At 55.7% G+C, this 26961-nt stretch overlaps 3 protein-coding genes and 2 long non-coding RNA genes across 5 annotated transcripts in view; 2 read left to right on the forward strand and 3 right to left on the reverse strand.

Annotated features, from left to right (window-relative positions):
* HOXC4 (homeobox C4) overlaps window positions 1–25882 on the reverse strand; it is a 59931-nt gene extending 34049 nt beyond the window's left edge. Inside the window, exon 1 of the mRNA XM_052640486.1 lies at window positions 25760–25882. The gene's annotated coding sequence lies outside the window, so the exon portion shown is untranslated. The remainder of the gene's footprint in view (window positions 1–25759) is intronic.
* Window positions 832–15116, forward strand: LOC128048040 (uncharacterized). The gene is made up of 3 exons (XR_008199374.1): window positions 832–931; window positions 14156–14237; window positions 14839–15116. It is a non-coding gene; the product is annotated as an uncharacterized LOC128048040 (long non-coding RNA).
* Window positions 8415–11528, reverse strand: HOXC8 (homeobox C8). Its single transcript, XM_052640490.1, has 2 exons — window positions 11090–11528; window positions 8415–9709 (listed from the first exon to the last, which is right to left on the reverse strand). Exons 1-2 carry the CDS (start codon window positions 11523–11525, stop codon window positions 9417–9419), a joined length of 729 nt encoding a protein of 242 aa, XP_052496450.1. The 5' UTR covers window positions 11526–11528; the 3' UTR covers window positions 8415–9416.
* Window positions 17450–21171, reverse strand: HOXC9 (homeobox C9). The gene is made up of 2 exons (XM_052640487.1): window positions 20084–21171; window positions 17450–18356 (listed from the first exon to the last, which is right to left on the reverse strand). Exons 1-2 carry the CDS (start codon window positions 20619–20621, stop codon window positions 18112–18114), a joined length of 783 nt encoding a protein of 260 aa, XP_052496447.1. The 5' UTR covers window positions 20622–21171; the 3' UTR covers window positions 17450–18111.
* Window positions 24582–26385, forward strand: LOC128048039 (uncharacterized). The gene is made up of 3 exons (XR_008199373.1): window positions 24582–24951; window positions 25585–25683; window positions 25776–26385. It is a non-coding gene; the product is annotated as an uncharacterized LOC128048039 (long non-coding RNA).
* The last annotated feature ends 576 nt before the right edge of the window (window positions 26386–26961 follow it).

Raw genomic sequence — 26961 nt, forward strand, 5'->3', positions numbered from 1 at the left:
CCGAACTCACTTTCAGCACAATTGGGCTCGCCTGCTCAAACAATCGTGAGTTGGGGAAGTCTGCAGGGAGGTGTGGAGAGGAAGCAGAAGGGAGTCAATCTTTCCCCAGCCCAGCTGCTTGGACAGTGAAGGCAATAAGGTCTGAGAAAACCTTTGTGGCATCTCTCGGTTACTGATACCCGCATACTCCGATTCCAGCACGAACACATTTTCAGCAGAGCACACACAGAGGGCACCCAGTGCCTCCTTGAGCCCAAGCCCATCTAGTGAGGGCTAACAAAATTTCGCACGCACATAAAATGGTGTTTGAGCGAATATAGGCATGGTAATACACAATTAACCACTGAGGAAACATGAGTCTGTATATATTCGTGCAGATGTCTGCGCCCGTACATTTGAGCCTCTATCTAATAAACGTATAAAGCCACCAAGCTTGGTTTCGGAACATAACAGCCAACCCAACAAGGCCGCCTTCTCCAAACAAGGTCGCATTCTTCGTGGGGATCACAACTGTCAGACCAGGGAGAGAAAGGGTTTGCTCTGCCCATTTCTCCTTAGCTAGGAGCTGGCGCATGAAATACAGCCCGTGGCAGGACTGACAAAGCCCCGTAAGGGACAGGCCCAAGGTACCCAAAGAGTGGACTCAGTGAAGACTGCTGGGGGCCCTGGGCTCAAGGCAGTGTCACCAGACCCTGACCCATGGACTCAGGGCTTCTGCACAGCCTTAGCTCTGGGTGTGCAGAGTCCTTGAGCCCGATTCTATTCTCAGCTGCTCTGGCTATTATTAGATAATCACAGCAGTGTCCTCCTGCTCTTAGGACCTTGTCCACAGGGAATTTGGCCTGCAAGAAGGCTGAGCGTTGCCACGGGTGGCCCCTTTTGTGCTTCTGTTTGAGTGCCATCGAGAGAGAGAAAGGAAGGAAAATTGAAAGTAAGGAGGGAAGGAAGGGGCTGGCGTTTGGGGCTGGGTTTTCCCCCTGGCCAAACTAGAAAATAGAAAACTAGGGCCAGTCACTGTTGCTAGACTGTCTCTGCATCCCTCTGGGTCCTGAGGAGAGTCTAGGGGTGAAATGAGTGGGAGCCTGCAGGACCCTGGCCAAGAATGGACAGAAAATCAATGTATAAAAATAATATATAAGGACATTTCAGGATGGTGTTGCTAACCCGACAACCACCAACCCTACCACTTTAAAATCTCACCAACCACTTTCGTTAGGTTAGATCCCTGTAGGCCGATAGTGATAACCCCAGCCTAGCCCAGGCCCACCCCTCCAAAGGGAGGTGGCCCCCTCTAGTATTCCAGGTGAATCCCCACTGGCCCGAGTGGCCTTCTCCGGAAACTGTTGTCCTGGGGTGGGGGGGGGGGCGGTGAACAAAGACTTGTCCCCCTCCCCCAGTCAGTGCGGCCATCTGCTGGGGCGGGGGCAGACAAAATACAGCGAAAGAGAAACAGAGGCCTCACCGATCGGCGGTTCCCAGAATACGCCAGGAGAAAAGCTCCCATTTTCAGGCCTCCGGGGCCCCTCCACTGGCCCACGGTACTCCCCTCGCCCTTTGCAGGTCTCACGGACTCGGGGTCTGAGCGGCCCCGGCCTGGCTCCCCGGGGCGTCAGCCCCAGGGCCGCGCCGGGGCGGCGAGAGAGCGCGCGGCAGCCGGAGCGGGCGGCGGGCTGGGCCCATTTGGGGAGAGCCAAGCGCTTTTCTCGATCGTAAACAAGGAACGCGAAATTAGCCCCTCGGCAGACGCCTCTGCCGACACACACAAGTCCTATTGCGGGGGGTGGGGGGAAGGGGGAGAGAAAATGCCATTTCTTCCCCCGGGAGAATACCTCCCAGGCCTTTATGTCGGCTGCGAAAGGGGAATTTTTGGGGGGGCAAGAGAGGAAGGGAAGGGGATTGTGGGGGGAGGGGAGGGAAGATTCACCGTCAACTCGGGCCCAAGGGGTTTGATTTGAATGCAGTAGAACTAAATTTTTAAAAATTTGATAAAAACAGGTTATCTCCCCCCCCCACCCCCCAGGCGACTAGTCCGGGTTTAAACAGGAAATCGAGTAGCGGTCCCCTCCCCCACTCGGGCTTGGCGCAGAAGCCCAGTCGCGCGTTTGGGAGAGGATGGGGGGGGGGGTGCTCTTGGCTCGGGCTGAAGGGGACTCTGGCCCCCAGACTCTCGGATCTCTCCAGAAGTATGCACTCTCCCCTCCCCCAGCTCTGGGGTGTGTCTGCCTTGGGTGTGTAAGCGAGTGTGTGTGCGTTGCCCTTTATAAACAGAAGCTCACACATATAGGGGCCGCCTCGGACCCAGGCCAGGGAGCAGGGCGGGGTCATATATCAAGCTGCAACACATTCAGGGCCACGTACATTTGGAAGAAATTAAGCCACTGTGTTATGAAACCATATGTATTGGGTTAAGACTATACAACACGCCATTAGCACCAATTATTAGGAAGATCCCCAGCGCCCAGGACCCTCCGGGCCGCCCAATTCTGAGTCCCGACCCCATAAGCCAGCCGTGCCCCAGCCGTGCCTTGGGATCTCACTACCTCTGCTCATCCAGGAGGCCTTGCCGGCGAGGCCTGGTCCCTGTCCCCACCCATTCTAGGGCCTCTTCAATTCCCACCTCCGCCCCAGACAGGGCAGATCACAGCCCAGAGCAGCCAGGCGACGCGGGTGAAGCAGTCCAGTTGGTATCCTGGGTGGGGTGGCCGCGGTGGGGGTGGAGAACGCCGGGCCGGGGGTCGCGGGGAGAGAAGGCAGATTGGCCCCCATTCTCCAAGCACAAGATGGCTTTTGAGTACCAAGTCCCCCACCCCCACCCATCCACCCGCAGTGCAGAGCACCTCCCATCTTTCCATCCGCTCGAGTGGGGGTGGAAGCAGGGGGTGGGCAGACGCTCTCCCCTCCGCTGACGCGCACCAGCCACCAGCCTCCTCCCTAATTGCCAATTAACAGGCCCCGCCGCCCGCCTAGCTGCGCTCTTCCTGCTCCGCGGCCGGGCCCTGGGCCCGCACTGCGCATGTGTGAGCTCTAGCGGTCGCGCTCTTCGGGAGGGAGGGGGCTGCGGAGCAGGGAGGGGGCACTGGAAAGTTTGTTTGGGGGTTGGGGGGCTGACTCTGCTCGAAGGGCATTGGTTACAGCTTACAGGTTCTCTCTTCTGCCCCGGATTTTGAGCTCCCGAGCCCCCTCTGTCTCAGTCCCGTTAGGCAAGAGGCCGCAGATCTATAACAGGTAAGGACAAGGTCCGCGCACTAGACCCCGGCCTTGAGCCCCACGCAGTCCTCTGGCCCCCTGACCCCCAACTTCAGCGTACAGTGACATAAGGACAACATACGTCCCCCACTACCATATTCCAATTTAACCCAATTTCTCCCCCACCCCCACTTTTCCTCCCCATAATTGCCACGCGCCCACCCTCTCGCCCCCTCTCCTTTCTAACCAAGACAAGCCGCTGCTGTCCTTATCTTGAAACCGCCACCCAGCTACGGACCATTAGTTACATATTTGAACCAATAAGGAAACACTTACCGGGCGCTGCTGTCACTCTCCCTCTCCCTCTCTCTCTGCCTCTCTCTCCCACTCTCTCTTTCTCGTCTTTGCTCATTCTGTGCCGCTGCCGAGCCTGTCTCAGCTCCACATACATATATATGTATATATATATTTTATAGAAATTTTAAAATAAAAAAGAAGTCCCAATAATTAAAAAAGCCAAATAAAATTAAGGAGAGATGCAAGAAGGGGGCAGGAGGGAGAGCTTAGGAGAGGGGAGGGGCGGAAGCATCTGCAGCTCCCTATCTCAACTCCTGCTCCCGCATTCCTCCTGCCCCTTGGGGGGCTAGAGGGTTGGGAAGGGAGAGAGGGTGCCCTCTACTCCAGCCTCTTCCCCCCGCCCCCCTCCCCAGGTGCTCCCAGCTTCCGGCAACTCCAGCTGGGAGGAAAAAAATTAAATGAGGGGAGAAAATAATTATTAATCAGATTAATTAAAAAAAATACTAGTAATGAAGGGAGCGCCCAGCGCAGGTTTCCCTGGCAATGGTTAGGCTCTTACAGGGAGGACTGTTCTGCGGAGCGCTCCGAACGGACAAACCACAATAAAAAGTTCACGTTCATGGATGGAATCCACATGACTTCTTGTGGCCAATCCAACTTGTGAGTCGATCGTAAACTTTTATTACTCAGCTGTAAATTTTCTGCAAACAACCGGGAATGCGATGCATTTGTGTAGCGTGTGCAAATGGGCGCCGCGGTCGCCATGTTTACCCAATTCTCTCGGAGAGGGAGCATCCCCCGACCCCCACCCTACCCCCACCCACCGCCCACTCCCCACGGGCCGGGTTGCTCCTGGCTAGCGCGGAAAGGGCGAAGGGGGGACCTGACAGGAGACAAGGAAGGATTCTGGCGCTGAGTCGGCTGCCTCCCTCTGCCATGCCGAATTTTACATATTTTCCTTAATAAATGGGGTATTAAGGTTGGCTCTGGGGGAACCACAGCTTTGCAAAGATTTGTGGCATTGGGGCAATGACGGCAGGCCCGGCGCGTGAAGGGGATGCTCAGCATACTCCTGTCATTTTTTTTCTAGGAAGAGAACAACATCCTTCCCATTGGGGCGTAGGGGAAGCCCCCCACTCCACCCAAGATGGGAACAGGAGGGGCAGGCCGCTGGAAGCCTCATAACCAAGACTGACCTGGCCGTGGTCTGAAGAGCGGAGAGGGTTTAGGCCTGCGGAGGCATCTTGGAGGGGGGGTGGGGGTGGCGGACGAGATCGGGAGCAGCCTGCAGAACTCCCAAAGCGCCCCTCATCCTCAGATTGTTTTCTCCCCACTCCCACCCCCCCAAGACCATCCCTAGGTCTCCTAAGGACAGCAGGTCTCCTCAGTTCCTAGGTTCAGATGGCAGCTTCCTCCTAATCTTTTTAGGATTAAATATAAAATTAAGGTCTATGATCGATCTTAGTTCCCAGTTCTTTTTCCTTTGGGTGCATGGTCATAGGAAGCTGTTTTCTGTCTGGTCAGGTGGCCCAAACCCATCTGCCTTTTTCAGAAAAATTCCAGTGTCTGGGCAACTAGGACACACCTTGCAGGCCCAGAAAAAAGTATCGATTCTTTCCTTGAATTGTACCTTCCATGCTAAACACCAGAGCACGGGAGACTCCAGACCCCTGATTTTGGCAATGAATCCAATGTGAGGAAGCCCAGAATAAATCCCCCCACAGAGACTATTTGCCAACCAGTCACCACCCAGCCACTCTCCCCAACAAGCTGGGGATTTGAAGGCCCAAAGCTCTTCTCTTGGTTCCTGAGTCATGTTGGCATGGGGACTTCCACGGCTGGGTGCCCCACCCCAACCAACAGGGGGTCCCCTCATCCCCTCCCCAAACTTCCTCCACAGTAAGTGAAGCAGTTCCCTCAGCCGGATGCAGGGACCTTGTTTCTTTTACAAACCCACCCATAAATTTTATAACAGGTAGTTAAAAATTACGACAAGGAAGCACTGGCCCAGCTTTTCACAATGGGCCTCGGGGAGAATGGGACAGCTCCGCGAGCAGTTCAGCGGAAATTTTACTTCTAGTCTGTGGCACAACCTGTCTTAGAGTTCACGTTAACTGGCACGGGGTGACTTTCTCCAGCACATAGCCGCTGGGGCATCTAATTTGGGGAAGCTGAGGCTGGGGAGGCCAATCCACTCTCCCATCCTAGGGTCCCCCAAGGAGCCTTTTAGGGCACTTATTACCTCCCTCATCCTCCTCCCCCAGATCCCCTACAGGCCCGCAATTCCCTTGGCCTCTACAACGAAGTGGGGAGGGAGAGACAATGCTGAGTGTGTGTGGTTTTTTTTAATCCCGAGAAACGAATTTGCCCCCCAACTTAATAGCTGCATTATCCTGTCTCTACGGTTGAGATTAGAATAATAAATTCAAGGCGAAATGAGCGAGATGCTTCAACTCAGCATTTTGAAAGACACTATTTTTCACAAATCACAAATAGCTTTCGGAAGCCACTTTGATTGGCTAATAAAAAAGTAAAGAATGGGAGAAAGTCCTAGCTGCTGCTGCCGAATGGTCCCCATTCTGGTAATGGGACAGCGGGAGTATTTGGGAGGACGCGTTTCTAAAGAGAGCGCATCCCCGCTCGCAATTAAGTTCTCCCATAATACGGGTTTTGCTTCCTTTTCTCTCCAAACGAGAAAACAGAGGCGGTGGGCACCACGGGTTGGGGGGGAGCGGGTGCTGTAAGAGAGGGCGGCTGAAGCTCTCTGGGTCTGGCCCACCCGATGCCTTGCATCTCAAGCGATGCTGGGCGCCAGACGCACCCCGCCCTCCGACGCCGGGCTTGGGGCCACGGGCATTGCTGCGCACGGCCGGGATTGAATGGGGCATTGGGTGTGGGGAAAATTCGGTGAGGTTCTTCGAAGGCATTTAGTGTAGGGTCAATGGCTACTGAGCCAAAGATTTTTTATTAATAGCAAGCATAATTCTACATTTCAAAATGAAACGACCCTCGCCGGCCCTCGGAGTCTGGACGCCCGTGGGAAGGCCTGAGGTCGGAGCAAAATGCTCTCTATTCGGGCCTCCCCGGCGGGCAGCCAGTGTTTCCCCGCAGCAAACGGGGTACCTGTCTGGCCCCGTGGCTGGCAGCTGGGACCCCAGGTTCGGAAAGATTTCCCCCAGAGCTGTTCAAAGCTGTTCCCGACTGCCTGCCCGCAGCCTGGGCTTCCAATCGGTAGCCTCGCTCCGGCCGCAGGAGTCCCCTATTAACGACGCCTGATCCAATCCTGTATTCAAGACCACTTTGCGTGGGAGCCAGGGACTCAGACGCGGGTGAAATTACACAAAACTAGAGTCCTCGACTTACTAGGCGTAAGTCTGGGGAAATCACTGAACGGGAGAACAGAGAGGGAAGGGAGTGAGAGAGAGAGGTCTGGCCTCAAAAATATTTCAGTCTTTGGGGGTCTGGGTTTTTAAGACCAGAAGATCCCTTCCCCTCCCCTCGTCCCATCTCTTGACTGAATCAGACGGCTTGTATATGTGGAATTTGGTATTATTTGACCAGAATCTTACTGGCATAAACAGATTTCTCTGTCTAGGACTCTCCAGGGAAGACTGAGAGACTTCTTGCCCCCTGAGTCCCTCAGCGTTCAACCCTTTATTTTGGGGAATGGGGAGTCCAGTGAAGACTCTCCTTACCCGGCTGTGGCTGGAGTGAGGGACTGTCCACTCAACGGGCCCACCCCCACCCGAGCCAATGACCTGAATTATAAGGGCAGGGCAGGCTGCCCAATTGCCAAGGTGAAGCTGAGAGGGCTTGAAACAGCCAGAACAGAGGCTGGAGTAAGTGCAAGCGGGCTGGGTGGCAGTGATGGCTCTGTGCTGGCTGAATTTGAATTTCAGACAGTGGACTCAGGCTGCTTGCCTTACCAGTCCCTCCACCTTTCCCTTCTCTCCTCTCCCCTAGGCTTGAGCTCCCTTATCCCCCACTCTCAGGCTTCTTGAAACCAAGTCCTCCAGACTGCCTTGAGCCTCACATCCTTCCCACCCTGTTTGCTTTCTAGTGCTGGGTGCTGAGTACTAAGGGTTGACCATGAGAGATCAGAAGGAGTCACACTGCCTCCTCCTTAGCCCCAGCCCCTAGTTGAAAAAGGCCTAGTTGCTGGAGGGGCATGGGAGGGGGAGCAGATTTTTGATCTGGGCTCAGCCCAGAGCCAAGAGGAAGAAGATGGATGAGTGGAGAAGATGCTTTCTTCCTACTGGGACACTGGCATCTACCAACCCACTTTGTTTGGAGCCAATGTTCTCCCAAGGGCATTCTGCTCTTCTCCTCCTCCTGTTCACCTCCCCACTTTCACCTGCCCTCCCAGCCCAGCCAGCCCTCTCAGCTCCTCCACTCCTCTCCATGTGGGTGCTCCCCAACCCCAAGTCAGATCAGTGGAGGAAACCTTTACTAGAATATTGAAAAAGGGTAAGGAGGGGAGGGGTAAAAAACGGGGGTACGATGGGGAAAAATCGAGCCAGTCATTACAGCTTCAAATATTTTTTCTCCATTTTTTTATTATGACTCACGTATACAATACAAAGTACTTCGACCAGAAACAGAGCTGCTGCCGGGACACAAAATCTACATTCATAGCTGGACATAAAGACGAATGACCAAAAATTATTATTATAGATATATGTTTAACCTTGTTTTTCTTTCGAGCACATTGCATAAACAGAGAATTCAAGACAGTTAACTATACATTCAGTGCAATTTAGTTCTACTCTACTGGGGTTAGAAGCACAATAAAAGCGCACAGGACCGGCGGGCTAGGCAGTCTCAGTTGTTGGGTTTTTCTTAGTGAAATAAGCAGCAACAAACGACAACAAAACCGCATTACAAATACTCTCAAAGCAGGATTTCTTCCTATAGGTAGTGATAAAATACGTTGGAGGTTTCTTTCTTTTTTTTTATTTTAAATTTTTTCTCTTTTTTTCTCCTGTATTAGGATTTTTTTTAAATTTCTCTTTTTTATTTTTTCAAGATTATTGCAGGTTCCCTTTAGGTAGTATGTTAAAGATTTACTATGATTATTATCAGTATTATTATTTTCATGATTATGGCGATTTCTGAGCGCTTATACCAGTGCAGCTCAGAGGAAGCTGGGCCCAACAACAGGAATTAGACAGCTGAAGGGGAGGAAGGCATGGGCCCGAGTGACCATGGGATGGCTAGGTAGGATCTGAGCGGCAACTGCAGGCAGGCGCCTTTCTACCCCGTGAAAAGGGAGGGGGGAGGGGGAGACCTCGTCTCCTTCAGGTTTCCATCAGGTTCGTAGAGAAAGTCAAGGGGGTCTAAGTGGGGACCCCCCAGGGAGGGAGAAGGGATATTCCTTGCTATCATTTTAAAAATGTCTTTGAACATCTTCCCTTTCTTTTCTTTCCTTCCTTCACTTTTTCTGTCCTTTGGGGAAAAAAAGTCAATCTAAGACACTAATCCTAGCATGAAAACAAAGCCACGAGTCTTCTTCAGCATTTTGAGGGTGCTCCCCTCTAAAATAAATACCAGAGAAGCAGGGAGGTGGCAGCGTGGCAAGAAGGGGCCGGGAGAAGGGGAAAGGGGGCCAGGTCTCAGACCTTAAAATCCAGGCAAGACTAAGAAGGGTGGGGGTAGGGAGAAGTGTGTGTGTTGGGGCAACGACTGAGACAGAGACTCGGAACTTTTCGCTGTGTCTCAGTCTCCCCCCTCCAGCCCCCAAACAAATAAAGATGGGGGGAAGTCCAAAGGTAATAAAACCAGAGCTGCAAGTATCTGACAGGTAGTTAGAGTTGTGAGTGTCATTCTATTCTCTATAAAAGCAAATGACAGTCGTAAACTTCTCAATTTATCTGCTACCATAAAATGAAACTTCAAGGGAGTTGCTGAAGGAGGGGGGGATGTCTCTTTTTTGCTCAGTCCTTGTTTTCTTCCTTTTCCTCCTCTTCTTTCTCCTCTTCCTCGTTTCCTTCTTCCTCCACCTTCTCCTCATCTCGGGCTCCGGGCAGTTTATCCTTGTTGTTCTCCTTTTTCCACTTCATCCTTCGGTTCTGGAACCAGATCTTCACTTGTCTCTCAGTCAGTCCCAGGGCATGAGAGACTTCAATCCGACGCTTTCGTGTCAAATAAGGATTAAAGAGAAACTCCTTTTCTAGTTCCAAGGTCTGATACCGGCTGTAAGTTTGCCTTCCGCTGCGCCGCCCCGGAGCTGGACAGAACAGAAGCCCAGTCTGGTTATGTTTGGGTAGGGGCTTGGCTTTCCCCTGTCACTCTTCCTCCCCTGAAATCCCCCCCTCTGGTTTCCCCAGTTCCCCTCCCTCCTGCAGAAAAGGCAGAGCAGGCAAGGGCAGGAAAGTTTGGGGGGGTTGTTTTGGTTTAGCTTCACCTTGGGAGGTAGGGTAGGGGTGGGGGCAGGGACTAGGATCTGTCTGGAAAGCGGGGGCTGGAAAAGGCCAAGGGAGCACTGCAGAGTGCCCCCAGGCCTGCAGTTCCAGGAAACTGGCCCTTGCAGCTTTGTTTACAAGTGCAGAGGGCCATTGGGTGAGCAGGGCTGGGGACAGAGCCTTTTTCCAAAAGGAAGGCAAAAGGGCTGGGGGTGAAGAAGTGGGGCTCTGCTCACTGCCCTTCTTCAGATCTCTCTGCCTTATGCCTTGCAAGAAGGAAAAATAATTGATCTCCTGGAATGTATCACTGCTTGGCCTGATTGCTAACTGGAGATCAGCAAATAAATCACGGGCCATCCTTGCTGGAACTTGTCGCTTTCTAGCTTCCCCTTTTACTTCGAAATTGGGCGATGAGGGGCCACCTTTGGAGGGGCTCATGACCTGAGCTGCCCTGAGGGTCTCAGGAAGACCCCACAAGCCTTTGATGGGGGCAGCTTGGCGAGGGTCTTCTGGACCTCAGAGCCCTCTAACCTACATGGCCTCCCTCCTTTTCAGTACTCTTTTTTTTTTTTCCCTTCCTTTCTGACTCCCTCTCTTCTCTCCAACTGAGGGAAGTAGAGCAAAGTTGGGGCAGTGGCCCTAAGGCTAATTCTCTGAGAGGAAGTGGTGGGTACCCCAGTGAAGTAGATCACCTGTCCTTGGGGTCCTGCCACCCCCTGACCCAGCCAGGGGAGGGAAGCAGGGGTCTTCATCCCAAGACAGCCTGGCCACTGTCCTGGACTGGGGCTCTCTGCCTTATGGAGAAACTGGCTTGTTCCAAAGGCTGATAACCTCAGGGTCCCCCGCTCCTTCCCAGCCACCTCCCCAACTTTGACTAGAGACGGTGAGAGAAACAGACAGAGAAAGAGGAAAGAGAGAGACTGACTGACTGACAAGGGGTGGAGAAACCGTTTTTTAAACCCTTTGCACCCAGATACCACCTTTCCCCCCACTTTTACCCCAAACCCCCAAATCTCCCAGACAAACCCGGTGCCCCACCCCCAACTGAACCTCCCAACCTCCAGAAACCCACTCAGGCCCGGGGGTGGGGCCCGAGACAGCCCCAAGCCAGGAGGGAAAGCGAGGGCAGACAAAAAGGAGGCGAGGGAGGGGGGGAAGACCCCGGAGCGCGGGAGACCAAGGGGGAAAGAGAAAAGGCTTCTCACCGTGGGGTCTCATCCATGGAAACATGAGGCTGGGAGACGAGTTTTGATTTAAGTGGCCTTGTCCTTCGCTACTGTTAGTGTTGGCGGAGGATTTACAGTCGGGATATTGCACCACGCTCGCCTCTTGCTGAGCCCCATAAAGGGACTGTCTGGGGAGCGCCTCGTAGCCATAGAATTTGGAGGCGTCTCCGTGGCAGCTCAGCGAGCACGGGTTCTGCTGGTAGCCCGAGTTGGAGATGCCCGAGGTGCCGTGGTGGAAGAAGTCTTGGACGTGGTGCGAGGCGTGCTGGAAGCCGGGCGCCGAGCCGCCGGGCCCGTACACCAGCGCATGGCTCCGGCCCACGCTCTGCGGGAAGCGGCAGTCGTAATAGGCCGGCTCCAGGGACTCGCCGCCTTTGTACTTGGAGAACAGGGGGTTGACGAAGTAGGAGCTCATGCTGGGCACATGAAAACCCGCCGCCCCCTCCCCTCTGGCTCCCGACTCCCCCGCCCGGGACCCCCGAAACTGCCCTCCCCCCGGGAGCGATCCCCAGGCCGGCCGGCTCCCCGGGGCGGCGGGCCGGGCTGGGCAGGTGGGGGGCGCCTGGGTGCCGGCGGCCGGCGGGGCGGCGCAGCTCCCGGGCTGGGCGCGGGCGGCGGCGGGCAAGCGGGCGGCGGCGGCGGCGGCGGCTCTCTTCACTGTCGGTAGGTAGAGCTCGCGCTCTCGCACTTAGCTCTTTCCTTTAACAGCCCAGGCGAATTCCTCAGACTCCCGGCGGTGGCGGCGCTTACACGCGATTCGCGTTCATCAATCCACGACATGAAGACAGGCGAGAGGGAGAGAGAGAGGGAGAGAGAGAGGGAGAGAGAGAGAGAGAGAAGGAAGGGAGGGATGGCGGGCGGGGGATAGAGGGGTTCAGGGCTGGGGGGACCTGGAAGAAGGGGAGGGGAGGAAGGGGGAGGGATGGGGGTGTGGTATGTGGGGGGTGGTGGTGAGCCAGCCCCAGCTAATGGCTGGGGCCAGCTTTTCCAAGGTGCGCATTCAGATTTGAAGGTGCCTCTCCTCCCTTCTCTTTTCCTTCCTCTCAGAGAGAGAGGTACCTGAGCCGGCAGGTCAACTCAGGTTACCTCAACAGGTATAAGACCCCCGAGGGGGCTGAATGCCAACCAGAGAGAGCGGTCCCCTAACAACCAAAGGTGGGTTCCCCAGGGGGTCCTTAAGTCTGGGGACTTTAGAAGGAAAAGCACATCTTATCCCCAGACACTTCAGCCATCAGAACCCTCTTGCCCCTATCCAGCTGCCCTGTCCTCCCTAGATTCTTAAGATGCCTTGTCAGCTGGCTGTGGGTAGTAGAGAGGGCCAGAGGCAAGGACACTCCACATACCCAGTCAGGGCTGCACTGCCCCTTCAGACACCAGCTCATGCCTCAGGCAGGAAGCCCGGGCAATGGCCACGAGCTTGCTGGAGGCTCTGAGAGCAAAGCCGCTGCTGGGAACAGAAGGAGAGGGCAGCTGTGGTTCTCTGGCTTCTGGCTGGGCTGATCCAGGAGGTTGCTTCTTAGGAGACCCCTTGAATCTGGGTTGGAGGAGTCTAAAGCAGGCCTCTTACTTGTCCCCACATACCCTAACCCCATAGGAAATGCCAGTTTGGCCTGGAGGGGCCTCCTGGCTTCACTGCATCCGCACCCCCCCCCCCAACTACCCCAGGAAGGCTGCCCAGGCCAGGATGTGGATGGGAACTGTCAACAGACACTCTTTAAATATTTACCCACTCTTCTCTGGGGGGTTTCCCCCATCCCCAAGACTGGGTAAATTCAAGTTAATGCTAATGGATAAAAGACCCTTATCCCATCAGCACCCTTCTCTGGCCATAAACATGTACAGTTACATGGACTGAACACAGACAGAGAGAAAAGGGAGAAAGAGAGCTGTGGACACTGTGCTCTGTGCAGGTGAATGAAGAAGAAGAATGATTTTTCTGGTCCTCCCCCTCCACAGTATGTAAGGGCAATGCGGGGCCATACTCAGGATCCACACATATTGTATATGCTCTCTTCCACCACAAACAACATCAAATGCACACCCACTCAACTATCAGAAAGCACCCCTGACACTTCACAGACGCTGTGCACACTTGTGCCCACCCAGACATATATGAAAATAAGACCTGATAAACACACATGCATCTTTCGCTCTTCGCATCATAAAAAAGAAAAATGCTACCTATTTTCCTTCCACATTTTGGAGTTTCAGGGTTGGATGAGGAAGGAGGCAGTTAGAAAATCAGATCTTTTTCTTCGCTATCCATCCGGAGCCCAGCTCTAGGGATGAAGGAAGAAATAAAAGCGCAGGGGAGGACGATGCAGAGAGAATGAGTCTCCCCCTTCTGTATCTAAATAATTGCTGGGGAAATAGTCACTCTCAGCCACATTCCCAAAGGAGAACCACTGGGGCCCCAGCAAGAGATCAGGATACCCTGAATTTGGAGGAATCCACCCCCATCTGAGTGAGGTGGAGACTGCTCCAACTCTGTGACACCACACCCATAACTCTGACCCTGGAGCCGCAGGAGGGGAGAGTCAGAGGGCCATGCCAGGGCTGCAGGGTCCAGGGCAGTGGGGGACATGACAGAGATTTCCTCTACTACCAGAGCACGCTGCAGCCTTGGTTCAGCCTCTGCCTTCTCTGGGCCTGCTCTGTAGGTTCTAAACTGACAGACTCTGGACTCCCAGCTTCTAGGTCACTGGGGACTGTCATAAATACTTTCCCTTTCCCTCCTGGAAAGCAGAGGCTGAGCAGGCCATATCCGCTCTGGGGCCTGCGCCTTATCTTTTAGGGGGTGGGGGGATATCTCAACATTTTATGGGCCAGTGAAAATCCTGCCACAGAGCTATCCTTCCCGGCCTTTGTGTCTTGGAATGCAACTGTCCAGAGTGTGCTTCATGCATCGCCTGCTTTGAGAGCCCACCAGTCCCCAAAGCCCCGACTGGACTTGATTTCCCCTTTCAAGGGTCCCTCGCCTTTTCTCTCTTTAGTTCATTTGATTGTTTGTTTTTTACATGTTTCTGGTTGATTTTGCTCCTCGAGCCTGGAAATAAAGGAACCGCAAGCAGCCATCCTTGCTGGAGCGTCTCCGTCCCTCGCCCCGAGGCCTGTACCGCCCTCCTAGGTATCGTGGATTTATGTTCGTTTGTCCGGGTCATTCTGCCTTTTCGTGTTAATTACGCGCTGCCTGCTTCGTGCTTATCTCCTGCGCAAAGCGGTTATTTTCAACGCCCGCCCTTCTGAGCCTCCCGAGTCTGCTGGGAGAGCGAGGACCCATCTCCTGCCGCCACTCGCGATTTATTTACACCTCGCAGGTGAGAGGATTGATTTGCTCAGAGCCAGAGGGGCCGGGCTGGGCCGGGGCACCCAACCTTTTAGTCGCTGCTCCTCGGGGCCAGGCCTCAAATGTCAGTGCGGCCAGACCGGCTGGGGGCACCGCCGCCGCCTCTAACATTGAGCAACAGCGCCACCTCGCGTCCACTTGCTCCAATGCAGTTCGGCCGAGAAAAAGCCAGCAGCTAAGAGCAAGCAGGTCCCCAGGCTTGACCCAAAGGTCGGGGATGGGAGGAAGGAGTTTCCAAATGAATGAGCAAGAGAGGGGTCCCCGGAAGGGACTCCCCCCTCCCCAGGAGCGCTGTTCTTTTGTTTTCTAAATCGTCGAACTAAACCTTGTCCACGGTTTTATACTATTTTCTCTTTTTGTCACCCTCCCTTCCCGCATTGAGACACTGTGCAAAAGGAACTGCCGCGATTATCCCCACAACCAGGCGCATTTCTGGCCTCGGAACACCGCGCACGCAGACACACGCACCGAAGCTCCCGCGACCGCCTGCCCGTGGCGCGCACCCTAAACTCCTCGCTCCTCTTACCCTGCCTCCTGCTCGGTACCGCCTATTCCGCCGCCGCCTGCAGGACTTTGGGATGGGACTCTGACTTCTCCCGGCTCTTTGCCCCCTGGTTTGTGGCCCAGCCCTCTCTCACGCGCGCTCTCTCTCCACTTCTCCCTCCCATCCAGTGAGGTCCTGTTCTCCGTGGGCCATAGACAAAACATTCCTATAATCCGATTTCAAAGGAAAGAGTGTCCACCTTATTTAAACCATAAAACAATTAAGCCCAGACGTCTAGCCAGCTTCGCGCTGCTGTTTTGTTCGGCCCCATTCAGAATCCAGCGCAGGGAGACAAACAGCGCCATAAAAGTGGCATTTCGGGGCCTCGGAAATGTACCTACTCTCTGCCTTCCCAAGTGGAACAACCTTCAGGGTTTTGTGATTCTGACAAAGGAGCAGAGGAGAGGTGGGAGGGGAGGATTAGGGCAGGGGGGCGTTTGCAAGCCCCTCTTTCGTCCCTAGCTTTCGTTTCTTTCCCTACATGTGTGTCGTGTTGTTGTGGTTTGAGTTCACAAATGACGATAAATAAAAATCGAATCCAATCCTGACCTGCAGGCTGGAGGTTGAGCTGATACTGAACCGTGGGCTGGACAGCGTGGGCCTACTCTGGATCCCACGCTCTGGTCAGGGCCCTCCTTCCTGCCCGGAGCCAGACCGGCTCAGGCGGGCCGCAGGAAGCGGGCCGCAGGAAGCAGGCCGCGCTGACGGTCGGACGAGGGGAGGCGACAGGGCCTTGGAGCAGGGGCGGGGTGGAGGCCCGGAAACACCGCCGAGCTCGGGCCGGGAGAGAAGCTTGAGTCCCCGCGGTCAGGACCGAGGGAGATGGGTGGGTGCCTTGTCCTCCGCGCGGGGCGCAACTGAGGCCAGGGTCCCAGAGGAGGAGCGAGGTAGCCAGAAAACTACATGCAAAGCACATTTCCAAAGGACCAAGAAAACAATCGCTTCTGGAATTGGGAAGTCTGTTTTTAAGCGGGAAAGAGGAGGGGTGCTTCAGCGACTGGGAAAACCAAACCGCGACTTTAGATTGTCTCCCTCAAAATATTATCAAAAACAAAACGTTCACCTCTTCCCACCTTCCTCCAGCCCCTGAAACTGGGCTATTTAATAGGAGGAGTGGGTAGGAGATTCAAATGATGGGAAGGGGCTGGTCCCTACAAGTGCCTCACCAATCCTGGAAGGTGATGGCCATGGGGGAAGCTGCTTAGGAATTGGGGTCCCCAATTATTTTCCTTTACTGTGGTATTCCCCAAGTATTCAGAGCAACACCCTGCACTCTCGCCAAAATGGGCAGCCTGAGATATTAAAGGGCTATATTTCAAGCAGTCTGAGTTTAATAGTTTCCAGATTGGGGGATTTCCGAGAAAGGGGGCGCTGGGCTGAAGCATACCCGGCAGCTTGAGTCTGCTTCTGATTAACAGATGAAAACTGCTGGTTCTGGGGAAGGCTCTCGGGGTGCTAGGCAATCGACCATCCCTACTGGGCTGTTGTTACACACACATATCCCCAAATCTTCGCCCCTGAGGTCCTACAGCCACCAGAGAACACCCCACTTCTGGCTAATCCCTGACCAGCTTCCTTTGGCCCTAGCCTTGGGATCTCCTAGAAATGCTGCGGTTGCTCAGCATAACCAGTCACCCCCAGATCAACATTCAAACTTCACCCCCAGATCAACATTCAAGTCAGGCACCAGAGAGATAGAGAGGTTGAATAGAAAAGAGAGAACTAGGAGATGGAGAGAGGAACTGAGAATACACTGAGAAATAGAAACGAAATCAAATCTTGATTGCGTTGGTGTTGCCATCTTTCTTCTCTCTCCCTCCTTTCCTCCCTTTTCTTTCTTCTCTCTCTATTCTCTCTCCCTGCTCTCTCTCTGCATCTTCTTTCACTCTCAGTGTCCAGTGCCTGTCCAGTTCCCTGAGGCCTGCAGGGCCTTCCTCTTCACTCTTCACCGCACACCCTGCTTAGCAGCCTCCCCCCCACCAAGACACCCCTCAAAGCACCGATGCAGCCAGGCAGGAATCCAGCCCCGGCCTGCACCCAGCATGCAACCTTCATCTTTACCTATCTCTTCCCTCCGATCTCATGTACTCATAAATTATTACAATTAATTACAGCCAAGGAAAACCATTCATGCCGTACCCCCACCCCCAGGGACTCCATCGAGCTACCAGGAGACTCACAGGCAGCCAGCCAAGGAAGGCACAGGCGGCACCCGGGCCTCAGCAGCCTCCACCACCACCCTGGAGCCTCTTAGCCCCATCACACCCTGCCTGGGGAGGAGTGGCGGGCACTTGCCCTTCCGAAGCAGGGGGAGACCCTTGCCTGGCTCCCACCTCCCCTAAAGGATCTAAGCACTTGTCTCCTCCACGTCAGAAGCCTGGGAGCGACAAGGAGGAGAAATAATGAGAACTGGATGCAGTTGGGTTTCTGGTTTTTTAAATGACTTCGATATATTAACACAGAGCTGTTCTACCATAACAAACAGAAGCACGTTACAGGACCGACTCTGAGGATGAGAGGAGACTGCTATGTACACTCCAGAGGCGCCGGCCTGTGCCGCTGGACCCAGCCTGCGGCATGGTCCCCGGCCCTCGCCTTTTAGCTCCTGGGCTGGGAAGCATACTTGTGTATGTTGTGTGTGTGCGCGTGTGTGTGTTTGTACAAAATCTGCACACAGAGCACCCCAGGCCTGGGGAACGATGGCCCGGACCAAATACAATACATGAAAAAAAATAGAAATATAGCGATTCAAGTACTGGCTTCTCTGAAGAAAGGAGAAAAAAAAATCACATTTGTGTGTGTCATTTATTTCAGTTGCGCTGGGAGAAGAGAACGCGGTTTCTCTCCCCGCCTCCTCCTCCTCCTCGCTGGGTAGAACTAACTCTAAAACACCAATTTCTCAACACTGAACCCTCCCAAATAGCAAGAGTTTTCCTTTTCCCCTTCCCTTTTTTTTTTTTTTTTCCTTTTTAAACCGATTGGCTTTTCTCTATCTTGCTCTTTCCTTTTTTCTTTCAGTGCTGTCTCCCGCCTGGGCTGGGGTATTTTGTGGGTTTTTTGTTTTGTTTTGTTTTTCCCTTGGCTGTGCGAGGCAGCAGGCTGGGGCAGGGTTTAGGATTGCTCCTTGTCGGTTTTCTCTTTATTCATCTTTTTCATCTTCATCCTCCGATTCTGAAACCAGATTTTGACCTGCCGCTCGGTGAGGTTGAGAACCCGGGCCACCTCGTACCGACGGTCCCTGGTTAAATACATATTGAAGAGAAACTCCTTCTCCAGTTCCAGCGTCTGGTACTTGGTGTACGGGCAGCGCTTCTTCCTCGTGGAACGGGCGTGAATCCAGTTGGCCACGGGGTTGCCTGGAGGGCCAAACACAGGCAGGGGTCAGTGGAGCCCCTTTCCAGCCCAGGACCCCTGCCACCCCATCCCCAGGCTCAGCCAGGCTCCCCAAACCCAATAATTGAACCTGAATTTGGACACATTTTGCTTTAGGAATTCCTCCCCCTTACTGGTTTTGCAATCTCCCCCCTCCCTATCTTTCCCCTCCTCAGTTTCCAGCACCTAAAACTATAGGAAATCGAAGCTATCAAAGCCTCTACAGTCTGGTCCTCCTCAGCTTCAAGAGTAGTAATTCGAGAATATCCTCATAAAAAGTCCAAATTCCCAACCGTTTCATAGGCCCATAAACGCTTCTCTCTCTTGTTTTTTATTTTTATAGCGAGGTCTCTCTCCTCCCCACTTCCCTCCTCCTCTGCCCCCTCCCATCCTCCCAGCCCACGACCAAGTCCTGAAATTTCAGCAGTTCTATTTCCTGACCCTGAGAGTCCCCAAGCCCCTCACTACCCTCTCCAGCGCCCCATCTCCGCTCTCGGAATTCAACCCTGCTGAGGCGAATTCTCAGGGTGATGCTGGGATGGGAAAAGCCTTTCTCCTCTCCCCAGGGAGCTGCTGGCCTTGGGGACAGGCTCCCCTATATCTTAGCTTCCCTCTTTGGCTTCCAGTGCCCCCTCCTCCTGCCAGCCCCAGGACAGGCTCTGCAGGAGCCAAGCCTCCAATTTCAGGTTTATGGGAGTAGCTGAGGGCAAGGAGGGAAGCCTTCAGAGAGGTATAATTAGGCCCTGGCCCCTGATGGGGCTGCAGGAAAGGATTTCCTGCAGCCCCCTCCTGGGTCTCCCCCAGACATTTCCTCACACCCAGGGGCTGCACCCCCTCCTCCTGCTGTTTCCCCTTCTATCTTCTTTCTGGCCCTGCAGCTCTCACCTGTCCCCCTCCCCCCCAAAAAACCTACCCTTGCCTTTCTCTGCAATACTCAGAAGGCTCCCCTTTCCCTGATTGGAGTGTGTGTGTGTGTGTGTGTGTGTGTGTGTGTGTGTGTGTGTGTGCAATTCTCTAATCTGGGGAGATGCTTCTCCCCACTCCTTCTCCCTGACCCCCATTCCCATCCCTGTCTCCTGCAGAGCCTTAGAAGAGGGCTCTCAAGTTTAAGGAGACTGGGACCCCTCTTCTCTCCCTCAACTCTGGAAGTCCTGATCCCTCCAAGTTCCCAGGCTGAGAAAGCCCTCAGACCTCTCATCCAGGGTTCCTGGGGGAGAAGCCCATGGACCTTCTGTTTTATGAATCTCTAGTGGAGTGAGGACCCCCACACTGCCTGGGAGGTAGGGGTGACTTTTCTCCTCGGGGTTATTTCCTCTCTATCCCCAGTGTCCTCCTCATCTCTCCCCCATCTCATCCCAAACCATAAAATGAACCTCGCCCCCACCCTATCCCCTGGCCCTGCCGGCATTTCTCCGAAAGTAGTGACTGAGCCAAAAACCCTGGGCTGGGGGTGTGGGAGCGTGGGTCTCAGGAAAGCCAGCTCCTGGAAGAGGAGCCCCCCTCAGCCTTCTCCCAACCTGGCTCCCTGGGCCCCCTTCTCAGACCTTCCTGCCCCTGAAAGCTCCCCAAGGTAATTCGCTTTTATTGAGTCCTCGCCCTCACCCCTCTCCCGCGCTCCCTGCACCGCTCCAAGGGGCTGTAATCCGCTCCCCCCGCCTGGCCTCCCCTCCCCTCCCGCGCGGGTTGTAAAGGAAAATTGCTCCCAACTTACTGGGGTCCAGGTCGGCCTTCTCCTCTTTGTGCTTGCTGCCGGCGAGGGCGTCCGCCTCGGGCGAGGGCAGGGTCTGCGGGGCGCGGTCGCGCAGCTCCCCGGGCGAGCCGTACATGTAGTCCGGGTAGCTGCGGCCGTCGCCCGGGCCGCAGTCGGCGCGGCGCCCGGGGTAGGCGTCCGGCTTGAGGGCGTAGTGACGGCCCCCGGCCGGGAAGCTGGGGAAGGAGACGGCGCCGGACAGCGGCTCGAGCCAAGTCCGCATGTAGCGCGTGTCGGCGCCGAGGTGGGGCTGGGGGCCGTACGGGTGGTAGACCACGGACGACTGCGAGGGCACGGGCGCCCACGACGTGCTGAACACTGCCGGCTTGGGCGCGAAGCTACAGGACGGAAAATCGCTACAGTCCGGCACCAAACCGCTGGGTCTGGCGGCGGCGGGGTGAGCCCCTGTGGCCGGAAACCTGGACGCTAGGAGGTCTTCATTGTCGTGAGAGATGAGCGAGTCCACGTAATAGTTACTGATGGGCCCCGTCGCCGACATCGTAACAGGGTTTTACATACATAAGATTATTGTATGAACTGTATATGTACTTTTTATCTGCTCACAGAACAATCAAGGCAGGTAATTATTTTTCCAGCCTTTTCCCCTCAGCTCATTGGTTCCCTGGCCCCCACGTGATCGTATTTACCCAAAAATACGGCGCGGATCAATGCGCAGGGGCTTTTTTTCCTGGCTTTTTTTTCCCCCTTCTCCCACCCCCTTCTCTCTGCTGATCCCCGCGACCTGCGTTTTCCTGGGGGTCCGCAACTCTGGACCCAAGGACCCGCCGCCCCTTCAGGACAACTCGCCATCTCAGCACAGAAGCCCCTGCCGGTGTCCACCCATAAGCAGATGGCCTCCGCCCCCACCCCGGGACAATTTCTTAATGGGGTGCCAATGCCAGTCCCCGAAGCCAGGGTTCCCGGACCCTCGGGGCTGAGCTGGGCGCTGGAGCCCCGCAGGGGCGGAGAGGACGGCCGAGGTAGGTGGAGGAACTATTTCTTGACGTAATCCGTCTCTGTCGGTCCCGACGCTCCCGCAGTCTCTGCGCGAGCCGAGATCAGCGATTGTCAGTTCGGAACGTGGCTTTTAAAAATGCGTTTTTAAATAGTGTGTATGTATGTATTTCTTTCTGGAGCAGCAGCAGCGAGGGAGGGAGAGTGGGAGGGGACTGGGGAAGCTGGGGTGGAGGGAGGGAAGGAGGGAAAGGGGAGCGTCCTTCTGCCACTGGCCAACTCAGCCCCCCAAATCTGGGGCAGGGGAAGCTTGGGGAAGGTGGCCCAAGGGTAGGAGGGGTAGGACCTCGGGACCTTATACACCTCTGTCACCAGAAGTCCTCTCTTTGCTTTGGCACAGATATGCAAACGTCTTTATTTTAAATTTATTGTCTGTATCTTTATCTTTCTTTGCCAGCCTGAAGAAGTGGAGAGATCTACACAACTTCAGTGGGTTGTCCCCGTTCCATCTTCCTGTTCGCCCTCTTTTGCCCTCAACTCCATCTCTGAGACATCCTACCCTCCCCCCCAAAAAAGAAGTCACTACCGGGGCTCTGTCTGCAGAGAGCCAGGGTGAGAGCGGGCAAGGCGAGAGAGCGACCTCGGTCGTGGGCAAGTAGCTTGTTTTTACGTCCTTCAATAAAATTTTTATGAGGATCATTTGATTGTTCATAAATGTGTCTTTCATTAAATAAAATTGTAGGCTGTTTTTGGAACGAAAAAAAGCTATGAAGGAATGGGAGAAAGCAATTTCTTTGGAGTCAGACACAGGAATTCTGGAGGGGGCAGTGTGATGGCAGGGAAGATGACACAACTTGGATTCCTCCCCCCTCAGTAAGTTGGTTGCTACCCTCCTCCTTGAATTTGGGGTTCATTGCCCAGCCCTCTGCTTTCCATCAGACTGTCCCATGGTGGTTTAGCAAAAGTGGGCAAAGGCAAGCAGGAAATTCTCAGTGTGGGTGCAAGAGAGGGGCAAGGAAGTTGGTGGGGGTGGGGGAGAAGAGCAGGTGATATCCCCAGAGACACAGGGCAGAGTGAATTTGAAAGAGGGGTGCAATTTCAGGGTCAGCAGGGAATAGTCCAGTCTGCGCCAAGGGAAACAGGCAGGAGCTGAGGCTAAGACATAGGCTCTGAGGCAGCAGAGAAGGACAAGGTTTCTCAGACTGGAGATGTCTGCTCTTCTTTTCCATTCCTGTCCTCAGGAGGGGACCAAACACCAGGGGTTGTGGGAGGGGGCGGAGGCTGCTTTTTTCCAGCATCTCTGTCAACCTGTCTCCTCTAAGGAGAAGGGCTAGAGAGAGGTGTTCCAGAGACTGCAATGTGTGCGTTTGGGAGAAGGGGGGGGGGTGAGGAAAGTTGAGGGGGAAGGGTCTGTCTGCAGCCCGCAGCACTGACCCCAGCCTGCCAGGCCCCCACCCCAGTCCCTGCTCCTCCCCTTCTCGGGTTCTCTCCTTTTCGGTCTAGCGGGGCTGGGATTTCGACGCATGGGGGGGGACGTGAGAAGTACCCGGCTGGGGAGAGGCGACCCGGGGCCTCAGCCTCTTCACCCTCAGCTCTGATTATCTTCTCCTCCCCCTCGACTGGATTTGGAAAAGTCAAATTACAGCAAGAAACAGAATATCTCTTTGGCCTTGATGGAGCTGGGTTAGCTGTCAATCAAAAATTCTCCCTCACTAGTTCCAAGGAAAAGACTGCAGGTTACAGTCCCCCTGCCTAGGCTTCCTCCAAATCCCCAGCGCCATCAGCACCTCCCCCCCAGCCCTGGCGGCGGGGACCCTGCCTGGTTCTTGGGTGGCTGCTGGCAATGCTGAGCAGAGCTGCGGAGCGTTCAGAGGGCCCGGGGCCAGACTGTGACCAAGAGGACATCAGGGGACAGAGCCTGAGAGAGACTGAGCCCGAGACAGTCTGCGACAGCAAGACTGAAGCACGGCGCCAGGTCCCCAGAGAGGAGGGGAGGAAGGAAGGAGGGAAAGAAAGAAGAAAACGGATTAGAATAAAAGAGGGAAGAAAGACAGAAAAGAGGGGAGGCAGGATGAAAAGAGAGGGAAGAGCAGGGAAAGGAAGGCATGCAGAGAGAGTCGGAGGAAGGGCGGCGACAGGCAGGCAGGACGGGGCAGGGCGCGGGCTGGCTGGCCGAGCAGCCGTGGCATTGTGCAACCCGCTGGCTGGCCGGGCCTTTGCCGCGGGACTGGCTCTGGGCGCGGCGGCCACTTCTGTCCGGACACAAAGGAGGAAGAGGCCTCCTCTCCTGCCCCTCCCGGGCGACCTGCTGAGGTGGGGACACCAGGCCTCCAGGATATAGAACCCTATCTCGGCCCAGGCAGCTATCCAGGCAGCTGGGAGCTGAGCCACGCTCTCAATCAAGGAGCAAAGAAGACAGGATGAAGGAGAAGGTTTCAAGCCCGCCGGCTCCTCCTTTTTGTCTTCGCCAGGGGACAGGGCCCATGTGTCCCTACCTCAGTCTTCCTAGAAGGAAGCTGCCCCCAAAGCCTCTCTCCTATGGGCTTCTACTATTTGGGAAAGCCCCCCAGACACAGTGGCTGTAAACAGATGCCCCTTTTTCTCCTACCCAGCTTGGCCACCACCTTCTTTTCAACTCTTGAGCAGCCTGCCCACCCGGCAGAGGCAGCAGCAGTGGGGCAGCCAGGATCACCAGGCCCACGCTCTCTGCTGCCATCAAATTCCCTGTGAGACTGAGGGGAGGTTGTCGCCTTCGTTTCAGAGCATGAACTCAGACCCTCCCCACTCAGGCACAGACACAGCTGTGGATCTGGAAGCAGGCCTCACCCATAGCCCCCTCCCCACCAATGCCCCATTTTGCCTGGGCCTTGCTAAGAGAGGCAGCCTGGGGGAGGGGGGCTGGAAGAGGCTGAGAATTCCTGAGTTCACCAGGCCACCAGGCGAGGTCCCTCGGGTTCCACAACTACATGTGGACGGTACCCCCATCCTCTGCATTTGGAGGTGGGGTGGCAGGTCAGAGCTCTGAAGCAGACCCTGGGGCTCTCCCCAAATCCAGACCTGGAGGGCACAAGGATGTGGGAGCACCAAGAAGGAGGAGTTTGTCTTCCCAGGTTCAGTTAAGCCTGCCAGGTTCCCAGACTCCCTCTCACCCCCACCACTCCCTTCAATTTTCCTTATCACCGATGGGGAGCCCGAGGGACTGGAGGCCACTGGGAGTCCCTGTTGGGAGATGGGAGGACTCCAGCTTTAGCTAGCAGCTGTGCATTCACTGTGGTTCTTAGAGCTCTCTTCTGACCCCAAAAGACGGCACTGGGCAGAGGAGAGCCCCTCAGGGGGAGGAGCACCCTGACTACATCACCTCAGACCTGGACAGCTGGGATCACAATCAAGCTAGCACCACCGTGCGCAGGACAGACAGACAGAAAGACAGGTTAGACTGATCCCCTCCCCTGGCCCTGCACCTCCCTTTTGGTGATTTAAATTCCCTCCGGTTCAATCCACACCGTCAAGTTCGGATTATATTTAAAACAGGCTTTCTCCCCGTCCCCCAGCGGGTCATTCCCGCCGCCGCAGGCAGGGCGCCCGCTCCCGGCTCGTCAGCACCCGCCTGCGCGGAGGAGGCCCTGTGTGCTCCATTTGCTTTCGTTTTCCTTCTCCCCCTGAAATGGGCTCAGTTCACCTCTCCGCTGCCCTCTCCTCCTCCCCGCCCCCTCCTCGGTTCCCCACTCCTTTCCCCCCTTTTCTCTCCTGATCCCTCTTTGTTGGGAAAAACACACCCACACACACAACTCCTCCTAGCTCAGGCCTGCGCTGGAAGCAGAAACTGAATTCTCCTGGCCCGCCGCGAGGAGACCAGCGTCTTGCCCCCACCCCAGGTGGGTATCCGGGATCCCTACACACCAGGAGTCCAGCCGCTAAGCCCAGCAGGAGTGAAACCCCCAGGGCCTGTGAACGTGGCCCTCTCAACGCCACGGCCTGCATTCCCTCCGGCCCCCTGCCCTGCGCCCCGCAGCAAACGGGGCTATTTCCGCTCCCCCAACCCGATCTGGTTTCCCAGCCTGGGGAGTGGCTGGAGGGGGAGCGGCCCCAGAGCTAGGGGTGCTCTCCGCCTGGAGCCCCCCGTGGTCCTGGGCGCCTGGTTACCTGATCTTTGTGTGATGTATGTGTCGCAAGGAAATTTGCAGTGACTTTGGAGCCCAGACTGAGGAAGCGGAGGTGGAGAAAGAGACAATACGGGTCCGAAGTACAATTAAGGAGCCAGAGCCGCTAGTCTCTTCCCCCGCCCTCCCTGCCAGACTAGGAGCTGTCTGGCCTCAAACCTCAGGGCAACCCGCGAACCTGGAGCCGGAAACTCAGCCCATGGCGGAGGGAACCAGACGTTCTGGCGTCCAGAAAGCAGGAGGAAAGCGCCCTCCAACTTGGGAGCCCAGCCACCAGCCCCACTGAGTCGCCGAGAATCCAATGAATGAAAGTGCACATTCCGACGAATTTTTCCCGATTTTTTTCAGCCTTTGGCTGGACAGCCTAGGGTTTAGGACGTCTCAGATGGACAGACAGACAGACAGGCAAACCGCATCTCCGGAGGCAGACAGACTCACAACATGAGTGTGAGTCTGAAATCAAATACAGGTTCAACATTCCCCAGGCCTCTCTGCCAGGCCGGGAGGGCGCCGATCTCCCTACCTTCTCTCCCCTCCAGGGCGTCCGGCAGAGACCCAGAAGACTCGGTCCCTCTGGCTTGGTCCAGTCCCGCCTCGGGAAGCGCCTTCGTTACCTGCTCCTCGGCTCCCCACGGCCACAGATGCAGGGCAGCCGCCTCCGCCGGGGGAGGGAAGCCCCGGCCACCGCAGCCGCCGCTGCCCGCCCTCCTTCCCTCCCTCCCTCTTCCTCGCCCTCCCTCCCTCTCTCCCTCCCTCGCGCGCCGCCGCTCGCGGGGCCCTCCCGCGGGCAACCTGTTCTGGACCAAATCCAGGTATCTCCGAAAGAGACAAAAAAGAAAAGACCTCTGATGTAGAAAAGAAAGAAAGACCCTGAACTGCATTTATTTTTCACGCTCTGACCATTGGTCGGCCTCAGTTCAGGCGTCCTGGGCCCGGCCCTGCGGCTGCAGAGGTGTGCAGGCCTGCTGCCTCGCCCACGCCGGCCGCCGAGCCCCGCGCGCTGCGCGCTCCACACTCTGGGCCGCCGCCCCCCGGCAGCCCAAACACCAAGCAGACCTCAAGGTCCTTCCTACAGACTCAACATCCGGTTGGCCGCCTCGCCGCTGGCCTCTCCGCCGGGGAGCCGGCTCCGCTCCATCTGCGGCCAAAGTCCTCACACAATCCACCTTGTCCGTGTTCTCGGGGCCCGGCCCGGACACCCTTCCGAGCCAAGGCGCCCGCTGACCACCCTCGGGCCGCGGCCCTGCCCGGGGCTGCACACCTCCTCCCCTGCAGGGGACCCACACAAAGCCCAGTGTCCCGACGCCCCCACCCGCAGCCCCTTCTCCCCGGCCCCGCTGCCCTTCACCTGTTCTCAAGAAGGGCCGCATCTCCGAGCCAGCCGAGGCAGGGCGGTGGCCCGGGCCGGAGGGTGCCGGGAGCCGAGGTCCCAGGGAGGCCACAGATGATCCGCCGCCTAAGCCGGAGCCCCCCGCAGCCGGCGAGAGATCTCAGAGACCAAGGCTCTCCTTGGCAAGCTCTTGCCTCTTCCTCCTTCTCCCGCAAGTCTTAAACACTTACACGCCGAGAGTTCAGCTCTATAAATCCTGCTCCTCTTTCCCATATCATAATTAAAAAAAACCAGTAGGGGAGGTTTTAACTTTTATTGCGATTTCTGGAGTTGGGCTGCAGAGCATATATTAAGTTTACGCTTATGCGCTCTCGGCGGGGAGGGTCCTTTAAGAA

This window comes from Budorcas taxicolor, chromosome 5 (assembly GCF_023091745.1).
Source record: "Budorcas taxicolor isolate Tak-1 chromosome 5, Takin1.1, whole genome shotgun sequence".
NCBI classification, from domain to species: Eukaryota; Metazoa; Chordata; class Mammalia; order Artiodactyla; family Bovidae; genus Budorcas; species Budorcas taxicolor.